At 54.9% G+C, this 23,062-nt stretch overlaps 1 protein-coding gene across 3 annotated transcripts; it reads right to left on the bottom strand.

Annotated features, from left to right (window-relative positions):
- Positions 1 to 1,528: 1,528 nt before the first annotated feature.
- Positions 1,529 to 21,428, bottom strand: SHF (Src homology 2 domain containing F). 3 transcript variants are annotated; one of them, XM_052646476.1, is made up of 8 exons: positions 20,919 to 21,428; positions 10,930 to 11,071; positions 8,613 to 8,819; positions 7,304 to 7,444; positions 5,881 to 6,052; positions 5,620 to 5,739; positions 3,693 to 3,736; positions 2,105 to 2,257 (listed from the first exon to the last, which is right to left on the bottom strand). In XM_052646476.1, exons 1-8 carry the CDS (start codon positions 21,426 to 21,428, stop codon positions 2,232 to 2,234), a joined length of 1,362 nt encoding a protein of 453 aa, XP_052502436.1. In that variant the 3' UTR covers positions 2,105 to 2,231. The 3 variants fall into 3 exon arrangements, with proteins under 3 accessions (XP_052502434.1, XP_052502436.1, XP_052502435.1); XM_052646474.1 differs by lacking the exon at positions 3,693 to 3,736 and having other exon boundaries at positions 1,529 to 2,257; XM_052646475.1 differs by lacking the exons at positions 2,105 to 2,257; positions 3,693 to 3,736 and adding an exon at positions 3,986 to 4,175.
- Positions 21,429 to 23,062: the final 1,634 nt, after the last annotated feature.

Genomic DNA, 23,062 nt, shown 5'->3' with positions numbered 1-23,062 from the left:
GCAGAAGAGCCACTCATGTGGCTAGTTCACCATGGCTGGCTCAGACATTGTCTCTGAGCTTGCCAGCACCCATTGAATAAAGGAACCCCTACAAGGCCACCTGCCACGGCTAGAGACCCCTTTCCCTGCTCAGCCTCACCTTTCCTGACAGAAGGCCTCTCAGGGCCAGGTGGTGTGGGGCTTCTGAGCCTGGTCAGGAGGGACAGGGGGAGACGTGGGGGCTTCTAGAGAAGGTGGGCTGGGCACAAAGTGGTAAGCAGTGTAGCAGGATACTGCAGGAATCTGCAGGGAGCCAGAGGTCACCTGACTTGCTCCAAGACCTCAGTTACTCCCAGCTCTTCTCTGAGCAGTGGAAGGGTTGAGCACCTGTGCCCACGTGAATCTCCTATGGAGTGAGATGGCAGTGAGGAGATATGCGCTCATCACCTAACGTCTTTGGGCCTGTTTTCTAATCTGCAAAATGACTGCATGCCCTCAAGTCTACTTCAGGATAGGGCAACCTCTCAGAGAATTTCTGAAGCAGGACTCAATTTCAAGTCATCCTTTCCGCTGTCCCCACAGAATTCTTGAATTTGTCTGATCACAGATCCTCTGTTTTGATAAATGCAACCACTGGGTTAGAAAATCCAAATGCCCCTGCTTCACACCGCGCTTGGGAGCTGCAGGTGTCGGTGGCGGGTGGGGGTGGGGGCGGACCTCAGGCTGCCCCCTCAGGGCAGCCGTCCCCAGGGTGTTACTTCCGCCTGTCCTCAGGAGTTTCTGCCCAGCTGGCCCATGGGAGCGGGAGGGCGGGCCTGCGCTTGGTTTGACAGCAGCTCCGCCTGGCGGCCCAGTGGTATCCTGGGGTGGGTTGCCGCTGCGGGGCCACCAAGGACGTGGAAGGTTTGGCCCGGCTCGTGGAGGTGCGGCCAGCAGGCGGCGCGCGCGGACGACCCCGCCGGGCGCCGCAGCCGCGACGGAAATCGCGCCCGGGACCGGCCGCCTGCAGGTCTCGGGACCCGACCCAGCGACCCGGGGCCGGGTGAGGCGCGGCAGGCCCTCGCTTCCTCTGGAAAGGAAACGCGGTCGGCCGCGCCAGCTTTCCCGCCTCCGCCGGCGCGCGGCTTCCGCGTGGCAGGGCCGCCCCGCTCCCTCCCGCCTGGCGCGCTGCCTCTTTGTCTCTCCGCGGCTCCCCTCCTCCCAGACAAATGGCTGTTGGCAGGAAATTAGACGCGCTCTCAGGGAGCCGCGCTCGTCCGGGCGGCGGGGAGGGGGCGCCGCGCAGCCGCCCGGATCCGGGTGCCCCCCCACGCGAGCCGGGGCGGAGGTGGGGGCCCCGGGGGATGTTTTGACATCTCGTCAAAGGAAGGAACTTGATGCTTCGAAACTGCTTTTCACAGACGCCCCGTGCCTGCTGCTCCAGAGCTGATTTATAAACAGAATCTGTGCTCGCTCCGCTCCCTCCCCCGTCGGCCCGGAGGGCGGCGGCGGCGCTGGAGGCGCGGACGCGGCTGTGCCTGGCAGGACGGAGTTTATTTATTGCCTCTGGCCCAGAGCCGGGGCGGCCCGGGGCCTGCACAAGTTCTCTGCGGCCGAGCCCTTCCCCTCCTTCCCCACCCCCAATGCCGTCTCCATCCCAGGGGTCAGTCTACCCGAAGCGCTGCACCAGACTCTGGGTGAACCCCCGCCGGTCGTTTGGGAGTGGAGGCGGAGAGATGGCCAGGGCGCCCCGTTGGCCCGCGTCCAGCTGCATCCCTCATTCACCCTTCCACCCCAGGGGGAAGAGGATGGCGGGGAAAGGGGTCGCCACCTCTGCCCGAGGGGAAGAAAGGGGCTGGAGCTGTCGATTTAAACCCCTCGGAAGACCAGTGATTCTGAAGTCTCCTGCCTCCAGGGGCTATCCTTTCTCCCCAGGGAGTCTTCAATCCTCAACTCCCGACCACCTCTAATTCCAAGGTCCCTGTAGCCCTTCCCCTTTAGAATAAATTAAGGAAGATCACAGCTCCCACTGATTCCTGGAAGAGGGGAAGAAAGGTGGGAGAGGTTGCCCAGGGCTGGGTCCAGATCTGGCACAAGGCCCAGGCTTCACCGCTACAGAGTCCGGATGGCCACGGGGTAGAGCAGGGACATGTGCTCCGCGCCCTTGATGGGCAGCTTGCGGCTGGCGTAGTGGTGCACGATCTCTGGGACGCTGCTGAAGGGCGGGCTGTTCTGGCCCAGCACGAACTTGTGTTCCTTGGTCCGGGACAGCTTCATATGCATGAAACCCTGACTGCTCCTGGGAAGAGGAGGGGAGACCCTGCTGAGCCAGGGCCCTCTCCAGTCCCTGCACCCACCCGTCCCACCCCCGCTCCCCCCACCCCCCACCCTGGCAATGGTTCTTCCAAGGCCGCTGAGATGGAGGGCAGGCGGGAGGCGATGGAGGGGATTTTGTGAGTAGGCGGCAGCAAGCATTGACTTTGTGGTGAGGGCACTGGGTGTGCCAAGAATGTGTGTGTGGTGAGTGTACGGGGTGTGTGCAGGTGGAAACAAGCTATCAGCACCACCCCCCAACCCTGGGATCCAGTCTCTCCTGGCCCCTAGCTAGGGCCAGTTTATCCTCCCCCTCCCTGAGCTGTGGGGGAGAACACCCGTATAGGGGGAGATCCTGTTGGCTCAGTAACAGACACCCTTGGCAGGACAGTGGGTGGCCAGATGCGACAACCAAGTGAATCTTGGTTGGGATTCTCTCTTGCAATGATTTGGGGGAGGGGGTGAGCTGCTCTGGACATCCCTCCAAATCTGGGAACACCCAACTGCCTGGTCCTGAGGACATCCCTTCACCCTCCTGCTAACCAGGCCTTGGGCCAATCTCCCAGCCCCTCCTCATCTATCCAGCTCTTCTGCCTGAGATGACATCATCACTAGGCTGCCTCTTCATTCCCTCCCTCAGAGATGACATGCTCCACTGCTTCTCCCATCTACCCACCACAATCCAGGAAATCAGCATTAGTGCCCAGCCCTGCCCACAAGACGAAGACCATGCTGCTGAGCTCTGGCCAGCTCCCAGCAAGAACGTCTGTTCAAACTACCACCAGCCTGCTTGGCCAGGCCCCAGCTCTAAAATGCACACACAAGCAACAGAGAAACAATCCTTGGAAGAGCCCTGAAGCCCGAGGACTTGCTTCTGCTGGTCTGAGCCCCTGGAGGGACAAGGGTAGGGCTCAGAAGCTGGTGAGAGGCAGGGCTGGCAAGGGGGCTGCTCTTCATGAGGCCCCACCCTTGAGTTGAGGCTGGCAAACCACTTGTTTCCCATCTGCATACAAAGAAGGCTCTGCCTGGACGGATTGCACTAGGCCTACAGTGAGAAAGCAGTGAGAATGGGGAAACTAAAGAAAAAAGGGATGGGAAGAAAAAGACAGGCCCTTAAATCCATCCTTCCCTTCTTGCTTAGGGTGGAGTGCCCTCAAGCCTGGGTGTGTGTCAGGGTGTGGGGCCATCTTTCATCTGCAGGTGTGAGATAAGGCTGAATTGACAGCATGCAGGAGAATAGAGCAAAGGGCCTAAGAAAAGTTACAGTCCCTGGGGCAATGGAGAGCAGAAGCAGTGAGTAGTCACCCTCCCCTGTCCTTCCTGTGCCCAAAGCCCAGCCCACGGCTGTGGGCAGCAGGTGGGCCCTGTGCTCTCACTGTTAGGGGACAGCCCCCTCCCCACAGTGCACTTGGGGGGATTACCTCTCCTGAAAACTGTCCTTTTATCTTCTCCTTGAGGGACAGGTCTGGCCAAAAAGAGCAACAAGTTGTCAAAGAACTGAGGTGGCAGCTGAGAGCTCTGCCTCCGTGTGGGTAACTGACCTCCTGGGACAAAGTCCCAAGCATCCATTTGGACACAGCAGAGCCTTTGCCTGACCCTCTGGGAACCACGGTGGGACTTGCTGGCCCACAGCGTGAGGGCTGGCAGGCTTTTGGAGGAAGCTGTTTAATTACCAGTGAAAGCCCTTCCATTACAGAGACAAGAGAAACTATAATTGTATTTCAGAGAAGCCATTTATATGCAAACGAGACTCTGGCAGACAGATGCTGGCAGGCCCAGATCAGCCTGGGCTGGAGCAGTGTCCAGGCCGGCCCCCTCCTTCACTCCAGACTCTGCTGTGTTTGGGAGCCAGACCCCGATGTCTCTCCTTGCTTTGGACCATACCAGCCTCGACAGGGGTGGAACTGTGTAATGGAACAGTGAGGTTCATGGGGTCAGCCTGAGGGGGGTTCAGAGCCCGCTTTGGGCACTTTATTTGCTGTTCGCCTTGAGCAAATCACATACCTCTTTGAATCTGTTTTCTTTCTATAAAAAAAGATTGATCTTGCAGATCGCAGTTGGTTTGGAGATGGTGTATATGCTGCTTGGCACCTAGCAGATGCTCTAGGAATCATGACTACGATTTTAAAAGCAATACACATTTCCGAAGTTATGTAGATCAAATTTTTGACAAATGAATTTTTCCTGAATGTCCCTTTGTTTTCATAACTTACAGATCCCCTGAGCATAAAAGCTGGAAGAAACCTAAGAGATAGCCATTGGACATATTTTGCAAATGTAGAAAGTCCAGAGAGGTTAAGTGATTTGCCTAAGGTCACACAGGTAGTTTTACTAAAAACCAAGAATGAAATTCAGGTTATCTGACTTTAGTTTGGCATTTTTCCCCATTATCTTTTAGTGAAGTTGAATAATTATCCTCAAATGTGTGTGTTCAATACTCCCAAATTTCCATATATTGGATATTTGAAGTGGGGTATACCTGTACTCTAATGCTCCCTAGGAAATATGGTAAGAAGTGGTATAGGTGGCCCAGTAAGGAGATGTGAATGGACACAGCGCTCTGACAGGCTGCCATGTGGGGTTCTACTAGACAGAACTCCTGTGCGCCAAGGAGACTAGCCACCCTGCCAGTAGAACCTGGGAGGCAGATGCTGGTCTATGTAAAATACCTGTGCCCAGAGTGGAAGGCTGAGGAGGAGGAGGTGCCCTGAGTCCCCTGCCTCTTTCAGGACCCTTTAAAGCTCAGTTGTCAGCCGCCAGCCCCCAGACCTTCTGCCCAGCTCCTCAGAGTGAACAAGAACAGCTCTGTGTCCAACACTCCACTTTCTTCCAAGGACAGCCTCCATCTCACCCTGTTGAGTTCCACAGGCAAAGTTCCTATCTCTTCCCCTGTACTTCTAGAACATCTTGGACTTTCATTAATAATGACGACACTGATAATTTATTAAGCACTCAGCACTATGCTAAGTGCTTATTTCATTTAATCCTTCCCTATAAGGCAGATACGTTATTGCCCCTGAGGCCCAGAGAGGTTAAGGGTCTCCAGGTCACAGAGCTAGCAAGGGACAGAACACTTCTAAGCTGGATTCAATACCTTAACTGTTTTCCCCAACGGACTCCGAGCTACTCGAGAGCAGAGGCTAAGCCTCAGTCAAGCCTCAGGTGCCCGGGCTTGGCCCAGAGTCAGCACGTGTTCACAGGGGATGAAGTTCTCTCCAGCCTGGCTGGGCACAGGAGAGAGAATGGAGACTCCTCCTGTCCTGCCGGTAGTCCTTGCACTCTTTCCCCTTGGACTCATCCTGACAGGCTCATCTTGTCTAGAGCCCCCAGCCAGCAGGCCCCACTCACTTGAGGGACAGGGAGAAGTCGTTCTTGCTAGTCTCACTGTTGCGCACCAGATAGCTGGCCTCTTTGCACAGCCGGAGCAGGTTCTCGGCATCTGTTCGGCTGATGGCCCCGTGATACCAGCTGAGGACAAGAGAAGAAAGGAGGGCATCGCTGCTGGGTCCCTGGCTGTCCAGGCCCACCCATTCTTAGTGTTCCCTGCAGGCAAGTCAGTGCCAGGAAGGGAAGGGAGGAGAGGGTCCCCAAATGGACACAGACACTCACACCTGGTTTTCCAGAGGCAGTGCTGGGTCTGTCCACTCCCCCAGGGGGCTGCTGGGCTCCACGCTTAGGGGCTTGGCTGATTTGGGGTTCCCTGCAGAGAGTCGGGGAGGGAGGCGCCCCTTCTCCTCCCGGCCAGGTGACAGACAGCTCTTCTCAGATCCTTCAAACTGGGCTGTGGGGAACACACCAGTCACAGACTCTGAGGACCCTAGAGGTAGAGCCCTATAGACTACCCAATGCTCCATCCCCATTTCCACCCAAAAGGGAACAAAGGAATGTTCTGCAAGGGTGGGGCCTGCTCATGAGCCTGACTAGCTCTAGGGACAGTATCCGGGGTCTGTTCCTCGGTGGGGGTGGGGCTCAGCTCTCTCGTGCACACAGGGCCTTTTGGTCCCCATTCTGTGGCAGGAGAGGGGAGAGAAATGACATGAGAAACCACTTAAGCCTCTCCCTCTGGAGGAGATGACTGCCTTCCCTCATCCCATCCCCCTCAGGGTGGCTTCAGCGCTGATAATATTGTTTCTTTCTCCTCCTCAGAGTTCATTACGGTTCTCCAAATCACCCTGCCAAGCCATTCTGTAGAAATGACTTATCGATCCCAGAACAATTATCTGATTTCCCTTGGTGCCATCCTGACAGGCTAACCCTGCCAAAAGCCCAAAGCCACCAGCCTGCCCCCGGCCCCCAAGGTCGCTGCCCACAGGCTCCCCCGCGCCACCCCCTGCCCCCGACAGAAGCCCAGCAGAGGCAGCAGTGCCCTCCCAGACCCCAGAGCCCTTCCAAGACCCTGGGCAGCCTGCCCAGGGAAGGCTGAAGCCGGCGGCCCACACGGGTAAAGCCAGCATGCACAGGTGACAGAGTCCCTCCCTCAGCCTGTATTTACAAAATGCCCACTCACACACAGGCACGAATATACAAACAAGTGCTCATGCCTGTGTGTGTATGCACAGCCGCAAGCCCACCCCTGGCTGCCCATTGTGCATAAAACTGAACATAGATGAAGGGTTCCGTGTCTTCTTTCTCCCCATTTGGGCTCTTTTCCTCCTGAGTAGCACTTTCAAGGCCTCCAGTCACCAGGTGCAAAATCAGATCTCTCCTTTAAGGAGTCAGGTCCTTCCTGTGCTAGTATCACCTAGCCTCAGGGTTATTTGTGCTGCTGAAGGATCCAGTCAGGCAGAGCTGTGCCCCAAAAGGTGAATTTAGAAGAGTGGATTTACCTGACTTGGTGGGAAAGATATCTGGAAGGGGCCCCTCTCAGGACTTTGGGGAGGGAGGACTGTGTCCTTTGTCCCTTTCCTCTCCCTCCAGGGCCAGAGGCATTCTTCCTGCGCTCTCTGAACTCCACCCCACCTCTCAGCTCCTCCCACCCAATCCCACAGGGCCTACGGGCTGGCCCTCTGCCAGAAGCCCCCACGGGACCCACCGCTGCCATCCTCCTGGCTGGGCTCGGGGACGGGGGAGGCTGGACCGGAGATGTCCCTGTCCCCGGTGGGCAGGGAGGGGCTGCTGTCCAGCTGTCCCACGGGCGGAGGCCAAGGTAGGTCTTTGATGACCTTAATGTCAACTGGAGCCAGGAGCAGCCGGGAGAAGAGAGACAGACAGAGACAGAGACAGAGAGAGGCAGAGATTGAGACACCGAAACCAGAGCCAGGACATAGGACAGCCTGGAAAGGAAAGGGAGCAGAGGCAGGGGCGGCTTCTGGGGGAAGAAGAGGACTCTCAGGGGACTGGATGGAGCCACACTGACCGCTCCAGTGGGAGGCTCCAGTGACAACAGCAGAATACAGGGCCTTGCTCTTGCCAGCCCCACAGGTCCCTTTAGACGTCTCTCGAGCCTCCAGGGCCCAAAGGGACTGGGCAGGAAGGAAAAGTGGGACGAAGGGCTGTCCACACCACCCAGCACCATACCCAGGCACCCCCACAGCCTCTTGGCACCTCCCACCTTGCCTCTCTTCTCCCTTTCACCTGAAGCCTGGGAACTCATGGGCAGCAAGACCCAGACAGTCTGGCCGCAGGGTGTCAGGAAAGCTCAGACACGGGGGCAGATGTTTTATTGAAATTTACCCCCCACACTCTCAATCCTGAGCCTTGACAATTAGCAGAGCCATGCCACTGGCGGCTGCAGGACTGCTAACGAGGTTTCCTAATGACGAGCATAGATTTTCCCATTAAGCAATCCAAACAGTATTGATTCTCCAAGGAGACTCCTGGAGATAAATGGCCCATCCTCAGTGGTGCATGCTTTACAGGAAACTAATGAGAAAGCTGTGGTTTCTCAGTCTGACTGCCAGGGTTGGGGGGACAGAGCAGAGAGCCGAGTGCAGCTCCAGGATGAGCCCCTTGCCCAGGGAGGGTTGAGGAGGACACAGAAGCAGGAATGAGGTCTACCGGCACTAAGTCCTTGATGTTCTCATTGAATCAAGGATCCAGGCTCTTGCATCACCCACGCACAAACTCTGTGTTTTGTTTTGTTAAATGTAAGTCTTTAACACAGGCCACACGTTTGAGCATTTTGTTTGGAATTTCTTTACTTTTAGGTCTATCCTGCCTCCTAAAAGATGGGGGCCTGAGAGGTGGTGATGCAGGAAGTCATCCCCCGACACTGCAAACAGTTCATATTCACAGTGCCCAACTCATCACTTCCATCCCCAGGACCCAGTCCTCCCATTCCCCTGAACCTGGAAAGCTGCTCCGAGGCCCCAGCAGAGCTGCTCTCTCCACCCAGGACTCACCTGCAAAGGCTTTGGAAATCCGCTCCTTCTTCCACTCCCAGGGCTGGTCATACTCCTCGGGGGGCCTCTCATCATCCTCTGGCAGGCGGGACTCACGGGGCCAGGGGGCCCCCTCACCCTCTGGGGTGGCCCCCTCCTCCTCTGGCTCATAGGGTGTGTCATACAGAGGCAGGGGCTGAGCTGCTGTCTCCTTGGAGCCCCGGATCTCTGCCAGGGCAAGGCAGGAGGGGAGGTGTGAGCAGTCCTGGCTGCCTGGCTTAGCTCCCCTGGCAGGCAGCACCCTCCAGCTACAAGACTTCAGAGGGGAGGCTGCTGACTCTGCGAGGAGACCAGAGGCCCCTCAAAACATCCCTGGGGTTCCAATAGCATGGGACCCCACAGAGGCAGGGGCAGAGAAGCACCAAAGGGAAAGACTGAAAAGAGGTCCTGTAATGGCCAGCAAGGAGTCGGTTGCTGAGGCTTACTCATTTCGGAAACTGAGGCAGAGTCCATTTCCTCCCATTTGCTACCCAGATCCATTTATTTCTTTGTGCCCCAAGTTTTGTCATCTCACAGTCAGAAAATCCTTCTTTGTAGTTCAGGCACTGCTGACCTCCTCCTCCTTGAAACTGTCCCCTTGGATGAGTCAATTTCACTGCTTTCTTCCAAAGTTCTAGTCTGTTCTGTGATCCTCTTTTAGGGATCACTGACCCCAATGAAAATTTGATAAAAATTATGGAGCTACTCCCCAAGAAAAATGTGCAAATTTTCTCATACAATTCCAGGGCACTCCTAGACCTCCCCAGGTATCCACACCCCCCTGATCTAAATACAGTAGCCACCCTCTCGTTTTCTCCATTGCTGGCAATTACACTGCTCTCCTTGGTCCTGGCCCCTCTTCATGCTCTGAATCCCACATGTTCAGTGCCAACACCTGCTGACTCTCCGCTCTCAACTCTCCACGACCCCTTTCCCTCTGACACTTTATCTTGACCTCCATTCCACAGGGCCAGGTCTCCTCACCTAGATTACGGCTAGGGTGAACCTCCATTCTACAGGCTCATGTTTCATGGTCTCCATGGAATAACACTCCCCACTTCTCTCTGCCCCTTCACCCACCTCACCCAGGGAGGGAGAGCAGCTTATCTGATTGGACAGTGGATGCTTCCTTTCTTTCCCACATCTGTCTGCTTACAGAGAGAGAACATTCTGGTTCTTTCTCCTCCTGCCCCCACGCAGGGGCCTACAGCTGTCCTGTGTTGCCCAAGCCTGAGTAGGCAAGTTTAATTCTGTGGTGAAGTACTAAGAAGCCCATTGTAGTGACATAGCTAAGTAATGTTCTCCAATCAACTTTATCAGTAATAAAGCTGACATTGCTATCTCCATCTGTCTGTTTCCTTAATCCTATTTCTCAGTTATTTCCAAGCCCAGAGGGGAAGAAAGAGGTGTTAATTATTGGTCTCTTAAAGCCTCAACAATTTCCACAATAGCCTAATAACTCATCTTCCTGATGCCCAGTTCTTCTAGCCTGTTCTGTACACCAAAGCCTCAGTAATCCTCTTAAAATGCCATATTCATCCTGTTTCTTTCTTGCTCAAGAATACATAATGGCTCCCCTCCCCACTTTGGAGCAAGTTCAAATGCCTCATTCGAGCCTTTGCGATCCTTTACTGCCCCTCTTAGCTCTTAGCTAGGCTTAGCTGTATGCCTAGCACTAAGATTATTTGCCCCTGAACAAACCTTCCTTTCATCCTGCCCTGGGGCCTTGGCTTACACTGATTCACCACATCCTCCCCTGTTGGTCCCTTTTCCTGTATGCTTTCTCGACCTCTGTTCCCCAGGGCCAGATCTTATTCATTTCTCCCTGCCCTCACTCCTTGAACTATGTACCCACTTCTCCTGTGCGCTGCATCTGCATGTCTAGTTATGTGTTTCCAGTTGCCACAAAGGTGCTCACTTCAGCACCCCATCATTTCAACCCCATCACCTTCCCTAAAGCTAGTGATTCTCTTCTTGGGATCAGTGACCCCCAGCCCAGCCCATACCACTAGCCTGCCCTTCCTGACTATCCCAAATGCTTCTACTGTCTGACCTTTGGTTGTATGACCTTCTCCAGTGCCTTAGGTCTTAGGCCCCGTAAGTCCCAGCTCCTCCAAAATGACTATATTGAAGGCAATGGCCACCACCCTCCCTAAGGACCCAGCAAAGGCTTTCTCCCTATTTTCTTGGGACCAAGAAATCAGTCCTTACACTTGTGGGTCCCAGAGCCTGTTCTGCGAATACTCAGGCCTCAGGGAGTGTCCCCCACCCTGCTCCCAACCCCAACTCCATCACTTACCGGCCATCATCTTTTGTGCCTCATAGGGTTCCATGTAGCCGTCATTTTCAGGGACCTTCTCTGGGGCTCCTGAAGCACCTATTGGGCCTTCGCCAGTCTCCTGAACATCAAAAGGGTCCGCATAGTCTTCTAGAATTGCTAACTGTGGGAAGAGAGTGAGGAGAGCAGGCTTCAGACATCTGAGAGACAGCTCTGCTTCTCCCCGGTTGCTCTGTCCATGGGAGCAAGAGTCCTGGCTGACCAGGAGCTTGGATGGGGACAAGCTCTGGCTCTTCCTTTCCGGGGTCCCCCACTAGGCTGCCCACAGAATGGGCCATCTTCCTTTTCTCTTAATTGTGTGCCTCTGGGCCATCCCCTAGGCAAGATGGCCGGGATAAGGCTCTGGGCCTTAAGGTTTGCCTCAGAGTCCAGGCAGGATCAGATGACCTAACAGAGGGAATTAATTCAGAGACCTGCTTATAAAGGTGTTGGGAGTGTCCTAAGAATAAGCAGGGAACCGCAGGCAACGAGGAGATTAGCTTGGTTCATGTCTACCATTGCACTCCCAGATGCTGAAAATATTTGCTGAACATCAAGGAAGGAAGGGCTGAGCACTGACTTTATGTCACAGTTCGCTGGTTTATCCTCACAATACCCTTCACAATGCCATCTGGGAATTATTATCCCCATTTTTAGAAAATGGAGGCTCAGGACAGGTAGGGAACAACACACCCAAGTCTGTTTCAGGTAAGCGGAGGAACCAGGATTGGAACCTGTGCCCTTTGTGCAAAATCATGCTGCCAACCTGCTACCATGGGCATCTTGGCTGTCCTGGGAGAGAGACCACCTTAGGACAGCCCTGAGAAAACCATGATTTGGGCTTTGCGGAACCCCTCTGGGCTCTTGGAGGGCAGGGACAGGACAGCCCTGGCCTTGGCCCTCCATACTTAGGCTGCCCCCTTTCTCTCACACAAGCGGCTCATGGCCACCCCTCTGTTCCTGCCTCCAGTCAAGGCAGAGTGAACTGCAAACCACACACCCTGTGGAAGAGCTTAAGGTGCTGGGGTGGGGCTCATTGAGGACAATAGAGCCTTTCTCCAAGCTGGGCACAGGCTGGGGCGGGGGGATCCGCTGAGGCAGACACAGAGCCCAGTCGGCCCTGTGACAACAGCCCCGGGGGAGCACTGCACACCCTGCCCCGGGGGAGCACTGCACACTGGGATGCCAGGCATTGACAAAAGGTAGCTGTGAGGCCTGCGGCCTAGGGGAGGGGCTGCTCCTGCCTCTCCCCCATTCTTCTAGACTTTCCTTCTGGTACAGATCAGAACTCTGGGAGTCGGCTGGGCAGGGGGGCTGTGGGGATGACCACCCTGGCCTGGGTAATAGGACCTGAGACCCCTAGCAAGGCGGAATGAAGAAAGAAAACTTCCCACTTCAAACACCCCTTTCCACAGGTTCCTGCCTCTAAGGGGTCACACAGAGTCGGACACGACTGAAGCGACTTAGCAGCAGCAGCAGCACTCCCACGGGCCCCTCCAGGGGTCTCTGACATGCATCCCAACAGCTCCTAGCTGAACTCTCATCCTTCAGTTCTTCAGCTCCCACTTGTTTCACCTCGTTCCAGTCAAGACCCCCAGCTCCTTTATCTCCATTGTATCTCTGCATGCCCTTAAGGCCCACATCTCAGATCATCCTATCACTTCCACCAGCTCATCCTGTAACCTGAGCTCTTTGTCATTTTTCTCTCCAGCTCCAATAAGCGCCTGGTCCACAGTAGGCACTAGAAAAATGTTTCTTCTAGGGACTCCCCTGGTGGTCCAGTGTTTAAGACTCTGCGCTTCCAATGCAGGGGGCACAAGTTTGATCTCTTGTTGGGGAGCTAAGATCCTGCAAAGCACATGGTGTGGCCAAAAAACAAGTGTTTCTTCTATTTCACTGCCTAGCTCCCCTCAGAGCCTCTACTCCTAGTCCTCCTTCCTCCAACAAGTTGAGAAAAGACATCCACTCCCACCCCAAGCTGCTTCATCCCAGGCCAATAGGCACCCACAGTCCCACCCACTCAACCAAGGGGCTCTGAGGCCAGCCCACTGGGTACCCACCCGAGCTGGCACCTAGCCTCATGTTCACACGTGGCAGCTACTCAACAGTAAGTGAATCAACAAACCTTGCAATGGCTCTCCAGTACCAAAAATAAAAGTCCAAAGTTAAAGAAATGTAAAGATTCCACTTCCCTCTATGGGTTCTCTCTCCCTCCCTGAAGTTTCAGGTCACTTCCTTACCTGAAAGCTCTATAGTGAAGTGAGTGAGTGAAGTCGCTCAGTCCTGTCCGACTCTTTGTGACCCCATGGACTGTAGCCTACCAGGCTCCTCCCTCCATGGGATTCTCCAGGCAAGAGTACTGGAGTGGGTTGCCATTTCCTTCTCCAGGGGATCTTCCCGACCCAGGGATGGAACCCTGGTCTCCTGCATTCCAGGCAGACACTTTAACATCTGAGCCACCAGGGAAGTCCTGAAAGCTCTATAATCTCTTTTTTATCTCTACGGCTTGCCAATTACCTGGATCAGCTTATTTCTCTTTAGAAAGCCTTCCAGTCAGTCTCCCCCCAGGTCTGGTTAGGGGCTCTTTGCTGGGCTATCATCACATTGTCTAGTACAGACTTGTCCTCTCATCTGTCTTCTTGCTGACTGTGAACTTCCTGAGGGCAGGAATCATGTTTACTGCTAAATTCCCAATGTCTAAAGAGCTCAGTAATTATGTGTTGAAACAGTTCATATAAACAGGAAGGAAGAAAGGACAAAGGAAGCACTTTTCCTTGTTCATTCAGAAGAGGAAGCAGGAATCTGGGTGAGGAGTCAGACAGAAGGTATGAGTCCCCAAAAGCTGCTCTGGGAGCAGAAGCACCTGGCCCAAACCCAGGCCCCTCTTCCCCAACTCCACGGAGCCCCCCATGCCCTGGCTTTCCAAGATCTGTCAGAGTTGCAGGCTGGCCCTTCCCAGCAGAGCCTGGGCCAGGTGCTGTGACCCCTCCCAGGCTGGCGTGGGCCTCCACAGCACCAGCCCGCAGGGCCCACGGGCACCCAGGTGGCAGCTTTGCAGGCAGCTCAATGGCTCCTCTGTTCCATTCCTGGCTCTACACCTGCTCCAGGAAGTGCCGGCCCTCACCCTAGGCGGAGGTGCCCAGAAAAGCCACCCACAGGGCCGGGATCAGGAACAGCAGCAGAGATGCCTGCTGGGAGGTTGGCAGGACAAGCACCTGCCCTGGACATGGGGGACCCCCACCAGAGACCAGACCTGCTTTCCCAGTGGCTTCCAGGTCATGTGAGGAGGCAAACCATTCAGGTGCGGAAAAGCTGCCTCTGCCAGCTTCTGACACCTTTGCTCCACCACGACTTACTCTATGGGCCCTCTACCCGACTCTGATTAGTCTGTTTAGTCAAGGCTATTGTTTTTCCAGTAGTCATGTATGGATGCGAGAGTTGGGCTGTGGAGAAAGCTGAGTGCCGAAGAACTGATGCTTTTGAACTGTGGTGTTGGAGAAGACTCTTGAGAGTCCCTTGGACTGCAAGGAGATCCAACCAGTCCATTCTGAAGGAGATCAGCCCTGGGATTTCTTTGGAAGGAATGATGCTAAAACTGAAACTCCAGTACTTTGGCCACCTCAAGCAAAGAGTTGACTCATTGGAAAAGACTTTGATGCTGGGAGGGATTGGGGGCAGGAGGAGAAGGGGACGACAGAAGATGAGATGGCTGGGTGGCATCACTGACTCGATGGACATGAATCTGAGTGAACTCCGGGAGTTGGTGATGGACAGGGAGGCCTGGCGTGCTGCGATTCATGGGGTCGCAAAGAGTTGGACACGACTGAGTGACTGGACTGAACTGAACCCGACTCTGATGTGCTCACTGTGGTATATGGTATCGGCCTGGTACACAGTAACTGCTCAGTGCACATTCTGGATGCTCAAAAGGCCTCCTGCTCCCCAGACTCCATCTTTTGGAGAGACACCAAGTCTCAGTCCCCCATTCATCCTAACTGACTGACCAGTAGGGGCTGCTGTGGGAGCAGCCAGTCAGGAGAATGGATATTTGATGGGGATCAAAGCTTTTGGCTCATGGACAGAGGGAAGGAACGGACAGGGAAGGCACCTAAAACAGGGCTGATATTTAGGCAAACCCTCTGGTAGTTGGAATGCTGCTGAAATGCTGAAATATTTCCAAACTAACAGATGAGTAGCTGCTGCCCAGAAGGCCCCCTGCCAACCAGGTCTCCTTCCCCTCCTGCCATCTGGCAGGGTGGCTCTAACACCCTGCTCTTGGGCCTGTTCACTTGGGCAGTGTCCCTCCCAAAGTAGCTGTCTGGCTCTGCTTTTCCTTCCTGCCCAGGCCTCTCCTGAGGGAGCTGGCAGGCCCACCATCTGGTTCCACCCTCCCACTCTGCAGCTGGACCCTGCTAGGAGTTCCTGAGCCAATCCACGGGGTTCTTAAGGCCAGGGGAGCAAGGGGGAACATATGTCACAGGATTTGGGCTGTGTAATGTCTCCAAAGTCTACCACTGTCCCTTTCCTCTATTTCTTTCATTTACATTTAATGTCTGGAAGCCTCTGGTCTTTTCATCTGTGGAATGGGGATGGTATTAGTATCTGTCTCACAGGATTGGGTAAAGGACAATGAATACAAAACATCTTTGGCCCAGAGGCTGGCATGGAGTCCAGTGCTCCATCAGTCTTAGCCCTGATGATAATCTCTTGTACACAGGCATTGGGGCCCCAGAGTCCAGGCTTGTCCAAGGAGCACAGTTTGCAGCAGTGGAGACAAGAAAGTCAGAGACCCAGGTCTCCTGACTCTCAGTGCCTTGCCATAGATTTTCCAGAAGAATTGGGAAATGTAGCATCTTCCCTCCTCTACTTGTAGATGTAAAATACACCTTAGCATGTTAAAGGCTATGAGAAGTCCTACAGTCAAAAGAATAAACTAATTTTGTCTAATTCAGCATTTCTCCAAACTATTTTAACCATGAAATCCTTTTACCACTGAAAATCTGTCAGTTTTGGAAATGGTGTACTACTGATATTTACCTTCCTAAAGATCAAACTTTTTGCACTTTCTGTTCCCACTTACCAGAATGCCCTTCCTAATATTATCTGCCAGGGAAATGCCCTCACATGAAGCAAATTTGTTATTATCCTTTTCTAACCACAAAGCAATGCCATGCCAGTAAAACATTCAAATATCACAGACACGTACTAACTAACCCTTGCTACTAACCTTTGTAAGACAAAGGTCTGTCTGAGACCACTTTGGGATTCAGGGGCAAGTGCTGGCCTTCAGCATTCAGGAAATTGTGAACTCAGCATAGAATGCAATCCTCATTCCTTCTTTAAGAGTCTCCTTCCCCTTGTTCATTAGCAACTGCTTAGTGACACTTCCTCTCTCTTCTCAGGGTTCCTTGAGGCAGGTGCAAAGGTCCCATGCAAGATGCTGGCAGTCAGTCTGGAATTAGGCTGCCCCAGTGGGAACTTGAGCTTTCCTAACTAGCTGTGAAACCAAGTGAGCGTGACTCAACATTCCTGGTCTCCCTATTTGTAATGCTGGAATAATAACAGACCAGACTTGTCCTTATAGGGTTGTTGTGAGGATCAACTGTCTTAATATACGTGAGCTGCTTCAAACAGTGCTAGATACGAGGTAGAGGCTCAGTAAACGTCCATGATTACATCGTTAGATACGAAAAGAACAAACTTCGGGATCCTTCAGGAGCTCACAGAGACACACACAAAAAACAAGCTCCAAAAGAGAGAAGCGCCTTGAAGCACTAGGAAGCTACACCGCTGGGCCCCAGGCTCTGGAAGCATGACAGGCTCACTGTATGCAGCGTCTGGGCCCCTTCTCCGCTCTCCTATCATACCACACTGGTTCTCCAGGGCAGCTGGTGTTGGCTCCAGGTACCCCTCCAAGCCCGGGACCCCAGCCAGCTGCTCCCATTCCGGTCACAGGCTCCTGCCTGTTCCTGGCTCCCAAAGGGAAAGCACCAGGTCTGTGGTGTCACTGAGTCACTGGCCAACAAGCCACAGGTGTCTTCCAAAGGAGGGAGTGTCGCAGCGTGAGGAGGCGGTAGTGAAGAGAGTGGACAGGCCTGCCACACCATCCCACAGTTACCGCGGGCCTCGGCCCTCCTCGACGCACCAATGGCAGGGGGACCGACAGCAGCACAGATGACCAGCCTGGGCCGCAGCGGGTTCAGAGGTCTATTGTCCACAGAGATCCCTTGACCCGGACCCTTCTCTTTTCCTCCATCACTGGGGACATGAGGACAGGTGTAAGATAAACAGATCAGACCTCCAGATTCTGTGCAAGTCATAAGAAGGAAAATTAAAGCAAACAAACCCAAAAAAGGCAAACCTCAGCCTCCCAGGCAGTGCTTGGGCCAGTGTCATTTAATGATACTCAAACACTCCATAAACACCGGCCAAGGGAGGGCCCCTACCTGCCCTCCTAACCCCAGGGCAGGCATAGCTTGTTCATCTTCTGGCACCCGGAATGTATCCTTCACTTCCTTCCTCCTGCCTGTCTGTCCACTCATTTCCAAATTGGGCCTGGAGGATCGAAGTCCACATGAAAACCATCTATGAGGTATAGCATCTATTTTTCAAAGTTCTTAATACTTTGGGCCCTGTGAACACCAATGAGAATCCAAGAGCTGTGAGCCTTTTCGCAGAAAAATGCTCACCCAAATATCTGCACACTATTTCTGGAGGTTCGTGAACCCTAGAGGCCCCTCTTTGAGCTAGGAACAAGAACTTTAGTTTCAGTTCACACAAGGTGCCTGTCTTATTGCTCACATCACCTCTCTCTGTTTTGCTCTCACACTCACTCATTCTCTATCTCTGTCCGTCTCTCTCACATGTATATTGGCACGATGGAGGCAAAGGACACACTGTGCAGATGGTCAGAGGCAACTCAAAGCCTCATCTAATCAGGGCCCCTCTCCCATCCCCAGCCCCCTTTGCTAATTAGATCAGGTTTTTCCTGTTGAAAGTCTGAGAAAAGGGAGCAAAGCAAGGGAAGGTATACCTCTCTAGCCCCTCTGCCAGAGCCCAGCCTGATGGCCAGACAGGGCCCAGCACCAAGAGGGAGCCTTCCTGCAGCCAGATGGTGAGGCCCCGCCTGCCTGGTGCAGGGTGCGGCTCTTGCTGCTCCCACACCTGCCCTGCCAGGCCTGCCCAGATGGCCACCTGCACACCCCTGCCAACTGCAGCCATGGGTCTTAGGGTGGGCCAGCAGCCAGAGCCCTGCATGGGGAGAAGGCTAATGGTCTTGAGCCCCCAGGCCTCTCAGGGTCCTGTCTGAAGGCCTATTCTCTCCTGCCCCCACATCCACTGGGCTCATTCCTCTTCAGTCTCTCTGGCTCATCACAGAAGCATTTCCACCCATTTCATCAAACCTCATGATCCAGCCTCTCTCAGAGGGTTCTGACCCACCCAGCACCAGCTGCTGGGCTGCAGGAGAGAAATGAGCCAGCCCAAGGCAAAACCTGGGGCCCAGCTTCGTCGCACCTCAGGAAGTAACTCAAAAGCAACAAGCCAAGGGGACCTACAGGGGTAAGGGGAGGGTGGGAAACAGAGACTAAGGAGAAAGCAGCCACGCGGAAGAGAAACACTGGCTGAGCAGGGGTTCAGGGGGCCAGGCTGGCTCACTATCTAGAAGCCACAACTCTGTGCAAGCTCTGCAAGCATGGGCCGACACCTGGGTTTAGGGTAAGGGGCTCAGGTGTGCAGTCAGGGCTCTTCCTAAGAAGATCCAAACTCTGTTCCTGAGGGAGTGGAGCTGCTCTCTCTGAAAAGCGCGGGGAGGGGGGGCACCCCCAGGTCAGCATCCCTGCCCTGGGGCCAGCTCAGATAGCTTCCTGGGTCTTTCTCACACATTCACTAAACCACTGAGTGCTCCATTTCATTTCTGTCCCCACAACTGACAAAGGAGTGAGACACCACTTAGCCCACAAGGTCTGAACAGCCCACAGATCACAGAGCCGACTAGGGGAAGGATGGATGCCCTCGGTGAGAAGAGGCTGTGGGTTTCCACATGGTTGTGTGGGCACAGCCCCTTCTTGGGGTCTCTGTGAGAATATGGACACGAGGAGCTTTAGTTAGGGGAAATGCTCACCCTCAGGTCACTATGGCAATGGACAGTCACCACTCAGGACTTATTTATGCCCCACCCCTCTTTATCCCAAATTCTGTGTCAGGCACTTGTGAGACATAATATGAGGACATGGTCCTCGTCCTGGAGGAGCCCATGGCTTGGTGGGCAGCCTGTTATGCCATTCCAAGAGGATGCAGAGAGGAAGAGGGCCAGGGACAGTCCAGGCCCACATGCCCATAGGCAATGGTCAGGGAGGAGGAGACTAACTGGTCAATAGTAAGAACAAAGCCAATGCTGCCACCACCACCATCGACAGGGAAAATTAGGAAGAAGAGGAACCTAAGGACACGTGGGGACAGCACAGCTGCCTTCTGCAGGCGAAGGGTCTGCAGAATGGGCAGCATGGGCAGTCGTGCCCCATGGCAGGAACTCCGGGAAAAATAACTCACATTCCTGAGGCTTCTCTCTGACCCCGACACATCTCTCTTACCCAGGAAATTGGGCAGAACAGCATCACACTTTCAGCTGAAAACCTCAATACTGGAGCCATTGGATTCAGACAGTAACTTTGCTCTCCAATCAGAAACAGTGTTCTCTGCTGAGGAGAGGGGAGTAAGCCCCAGAACAAGCTCCCAGAGGTCAGTGAAGAGGGACAACAGAGCCAGGGCCACCCACAGAGTCACCTTCCTAGAATTTAGGGCCACAGGGGGCCTGAGGATAGCTTTCAGCTCTCAGGCCACACTGGGGTTGGGCTCTACCTAGGGCTTTGAGCCACAATGCATGTTCCTGAGAATGGTGAGAACCCTAAGCTTAAAGATCCATGAAAGCTCTAGCCATCCTTAGAATGGACACCAGGAGGACGAGGCCAAGAAGAGAGCAGGAGTAGGCTCAGTTGCTTACTTAGTCCCTTCTGGGCAACAGGTTCTGAGCACTGACTGTCCCCATGATGTTGTTTAGCTGCTAAGTCGTGTCTGACTATGACCCCATGGACTGCAGCCCACCAGGCTCCTCTGTCCATGGGATTTCCCAGGCAAGAATACTGGAGTAGATTGCCATTTCCTTCTCCAGGGGATGTTCCCCACCCAGGGATCAAACTTGCGCCTCCTGCATTAGTAGATGGATTCTTTACCACTGAGCCACCAGGAAAGCCCGACTGTCCCCGTACCTGAGGAAATAGGGAAGGAGAGCAGGAGTGGCCCTGCCTGTACCTCAGTGGTCAGCATCCTTGGTGAAGAGATGCATACTGCTGGTTCTGGCTTGCTAAGAACAACAGTCTACCCTGCTCAACAGACCACTCGTCTCCAGCACCACGGGTTAAGGCAAAAGCCAGCTCTTGCTGTGTCCGGGAGAAAACCAGCCTTCACCTCCTTCCTGGCGCTTTAGCACCTGCAAAGATGCTAACAGAAGGTGGGAAGGAGCTTTGTGCTCACTCTGCCCTGGGTGGGTGGGTGGGGGGTCAGGGGGAGGGGTCAGAGATCAAAGGGCAGTGAGCTGCTGCTCCCGGAGGGTTGAAAGGCCATAAACTGGGGAGAAGCGGGGCTCAAATCCCGTTAGAAAAAGGCTCCCTGATTAGGCTCCGGGGGCTGAGATGAGGAGAGCAGAATCTGGGAGGGGGAGGGTCACTAGTTCCGGGGCGATAATAAGGGAAAGCAGCGGAGTTTGGGGCGCACGTCCCAAATTAGAAGGTCGAGAATCTGAACAAAGGTGGATGAAGCCTCCGAGCCCCGGGGTCACAGACTAAGATCGTGTCCTCCAGGAACCGTGACACTGAGGGGCCCGGCCCCGGTCAGGCCACCTTTGTCCCTCTCGTAAGCCTCAGACCTCCGACCACCTCTCCTTCTGGCCGCCCCCTGCCCGGCGTGGCACTCACCCTGTCGCTGCTGGCGGGGTGTCCAGAGATTCGTTCCTCAGGCGGAGGAGCTGGGGGGCCAGGGGTCTCGACCCGAATAAGGCGGTGGGGGGGCGAGCCGTGGCGCGGGGGCGGCGTGGGGCCGGGGGCGGCGGGGGTGGCTAGGGCAGCGGTGCCGGACGGCCCCCCGGAGTAGGGGTCTTCGAAGTCACGCTCCTTCTGCAGCCGGTAGGCAGCCAAAATGTCCGGGGGAGGTGCGGGGGGCGCCGCCGGGGAAGGTGCGGGGGGCCGGTAGTCCGGCTCAGGGGGCGCCGGCTTGCCCCCACCTCCGCCGCCGCCGCCGCCGCCGCCCCCCCCGCGGAAGCCCAGATGCTCCCGGAGCCACTTGGCCACTCCGCCGCTGCCGCCCCCTCCTGGGCCCGCTCCTGCACCCCCGGCGCCGCGGCGCGATCCTGCCGGGCCGCCCCCCGCGCTCCCCTGCGCCCGCGGCCCCGGGCCGGAGCCGGCCGGAGGAGCTCCGCTCAGTAACATGGGGCCGGCCAGACTGAGCTAGGGGAGAGTGGTGGCCGGGCGGGGGGCGGGGAGGGGGCGGAGCTCCGCCGGGCGGCGAGAGGGGGCGGGGCTCGTCGGTAACAAGGGAGAGGCGGGGTTCCGCTACCTAAAGGGGTCTACCTCCCACCCCGCCCCACGGAGAGGAGGGGGACGGGCTTCCAGCCTGTGTGCTCCCCGAAGACGCGAAGTGGCGACCCCAGGGCAGGGCATCCGACTCCTGAGGATGGACTGAGGATAAATCCTCCACTTGTCTCCACGCCTGTCCCTGCAGGGGCTCACCTGCCCACGTCTGTTCCCCGCCCCGCCCCCCCCCCCCACCTCCCACCTAGCGCGACCCCGAGAGGGGCGTCCTTAGACTCCTGGATTCCTGGCCCTCCGGCGCCTTCTGCCCCTCCCCAAGGCCTCCCAACTGGGGAATATTATCCTAGGAGGAAAAGCTGGGGTTGGGGGCAGGCAGCGGGAAGGCCGAGAAGGGGGGTGCTCGGTAGGACCAGTCTGTAACTACCGGGTTTCTGCGTGCTGCTATGGGAGCCCCACCTACCTCCTCCCATCCAGCCGCTTTCACTGCACATACTCTAACCCACTCCAGGCGGACATCTCACATCACAATCAGCTCCCCAGAGGCACCCACTTCTCCCAAGTGGCTTCCACACACGCCCTCCTCACAGGCAAACAGCCCTTGCACAAACGCCTCCCACCCCTGAGCTCACCCACTCTGAGCAGGTCGACCCGGCCCTGATGGCAGAGAGCGCAAACACGCAGAAATCCTTTCATGTCCCGGCTTTCCTTGTCCATCAGATTAGTGACAGAATAGAAACAGACAAGTCAATAAATCAAGTCAAGAAACAGTTCCAGTGTTGTCTGTCACAAACCCCTTAATCCCCAGAGGCTCGGATGCTGAAGCGATAGGCATTTTTGTCTTAGAAATAAAGCCAATTTCTCCCCAGAAATATTGTAGCCCTGAGGCCCGACTCCAACACTTGCTTTTGACTGTTGGAAAGACAGCCGCTTCACTTCATCAGCATCCATCCCTCTGACACCACCTCAACGTCTCCCTGGCTCTTAGGCTCATATCTGCTTTGTGAGGGAGCAAAGAGCCACCTGAGGCCCCGAAGGGAAGGAAGCTCAAAACTGGAGTAGAGTAAGATGTGATGGCAAAACTGAGAATCTCCTAGGATTCCCAGGGCCCCAGGTCTCAAAATATTTGCTGAGTTTCTGTTTTGTGCTTCTCAGGACGGTGCTTCTCAAACTATAAAATGAACACAAATCTCCTGGGGAATTTGTTAAACTGAAGTTTCTGTGGTCTAGCTGGGATGGAATTTCGGTGGAATCTAACTGGCTTCCAAGTGATACAAATGCAGCTGGTCCTCCACTCTTTGAGGGGCAGGACTGTAGGAGATACTGAAATGTCTGATATTTTGTATGGTTTCATGAGGTATAATAGAGAAAATATCATGCACATCATAAAAATATGCAGCTTCAAATATGACTAATGGACTTCCCAGGTGGTCCAGGGGCTAAGACTGTGCTCCCAAAGCAGAGAGTCTGGGTTCCATCCCTGGTCAGGACTAGATCCCTCATGCCACAATTAAAGATTCCACATGGAACAATTA

Source organism: Budorcas taxicolor, chromosome 10, assembly GCF_023091745.1.
Source record: "Budorcas taxicolor isolate Tak-1 chromosome 10, Takin1.1, whole genome shotgun sequence".
Taxonomy (NCBI): Eukaryota; Metazoa; Chordata; class Mammalia; order Artiodactyla; family Bovidae; genus Budorcas; species Budorcas taxicolor.
The sequence above is the reverse complement of the archived record's forward strand: the minus strand, read 5'-3'. Positions and strand labels throughout refer to the sequence as shown.

Excerpts from the sequence above, each read along its gene's own strand:
- SHF (XM_052646474.1), bottom strand. The coding sequence starts at position 21,428 with ATGTTACTGAGCGGAGCTCCTCCGGCCGGCTCCGGCCCGGGGCCGCGG. Across the intron at positions 8,820-10,929 it reads GGCACAAAAGATGATGGCCG|AGATCCGGGGCTCCAAGGAG; the intron begins GTAAGTGATGGA and ends TTGCCCTGGCAG. Across the intron at positions 6,053-7,303 it reads CAGCCAGGAGGATGGCAGCG|CCCAGTTTGAAGGATCTGAG; the intron begins GTGGGTCCCGTG and ends TGTTCCCCACAG.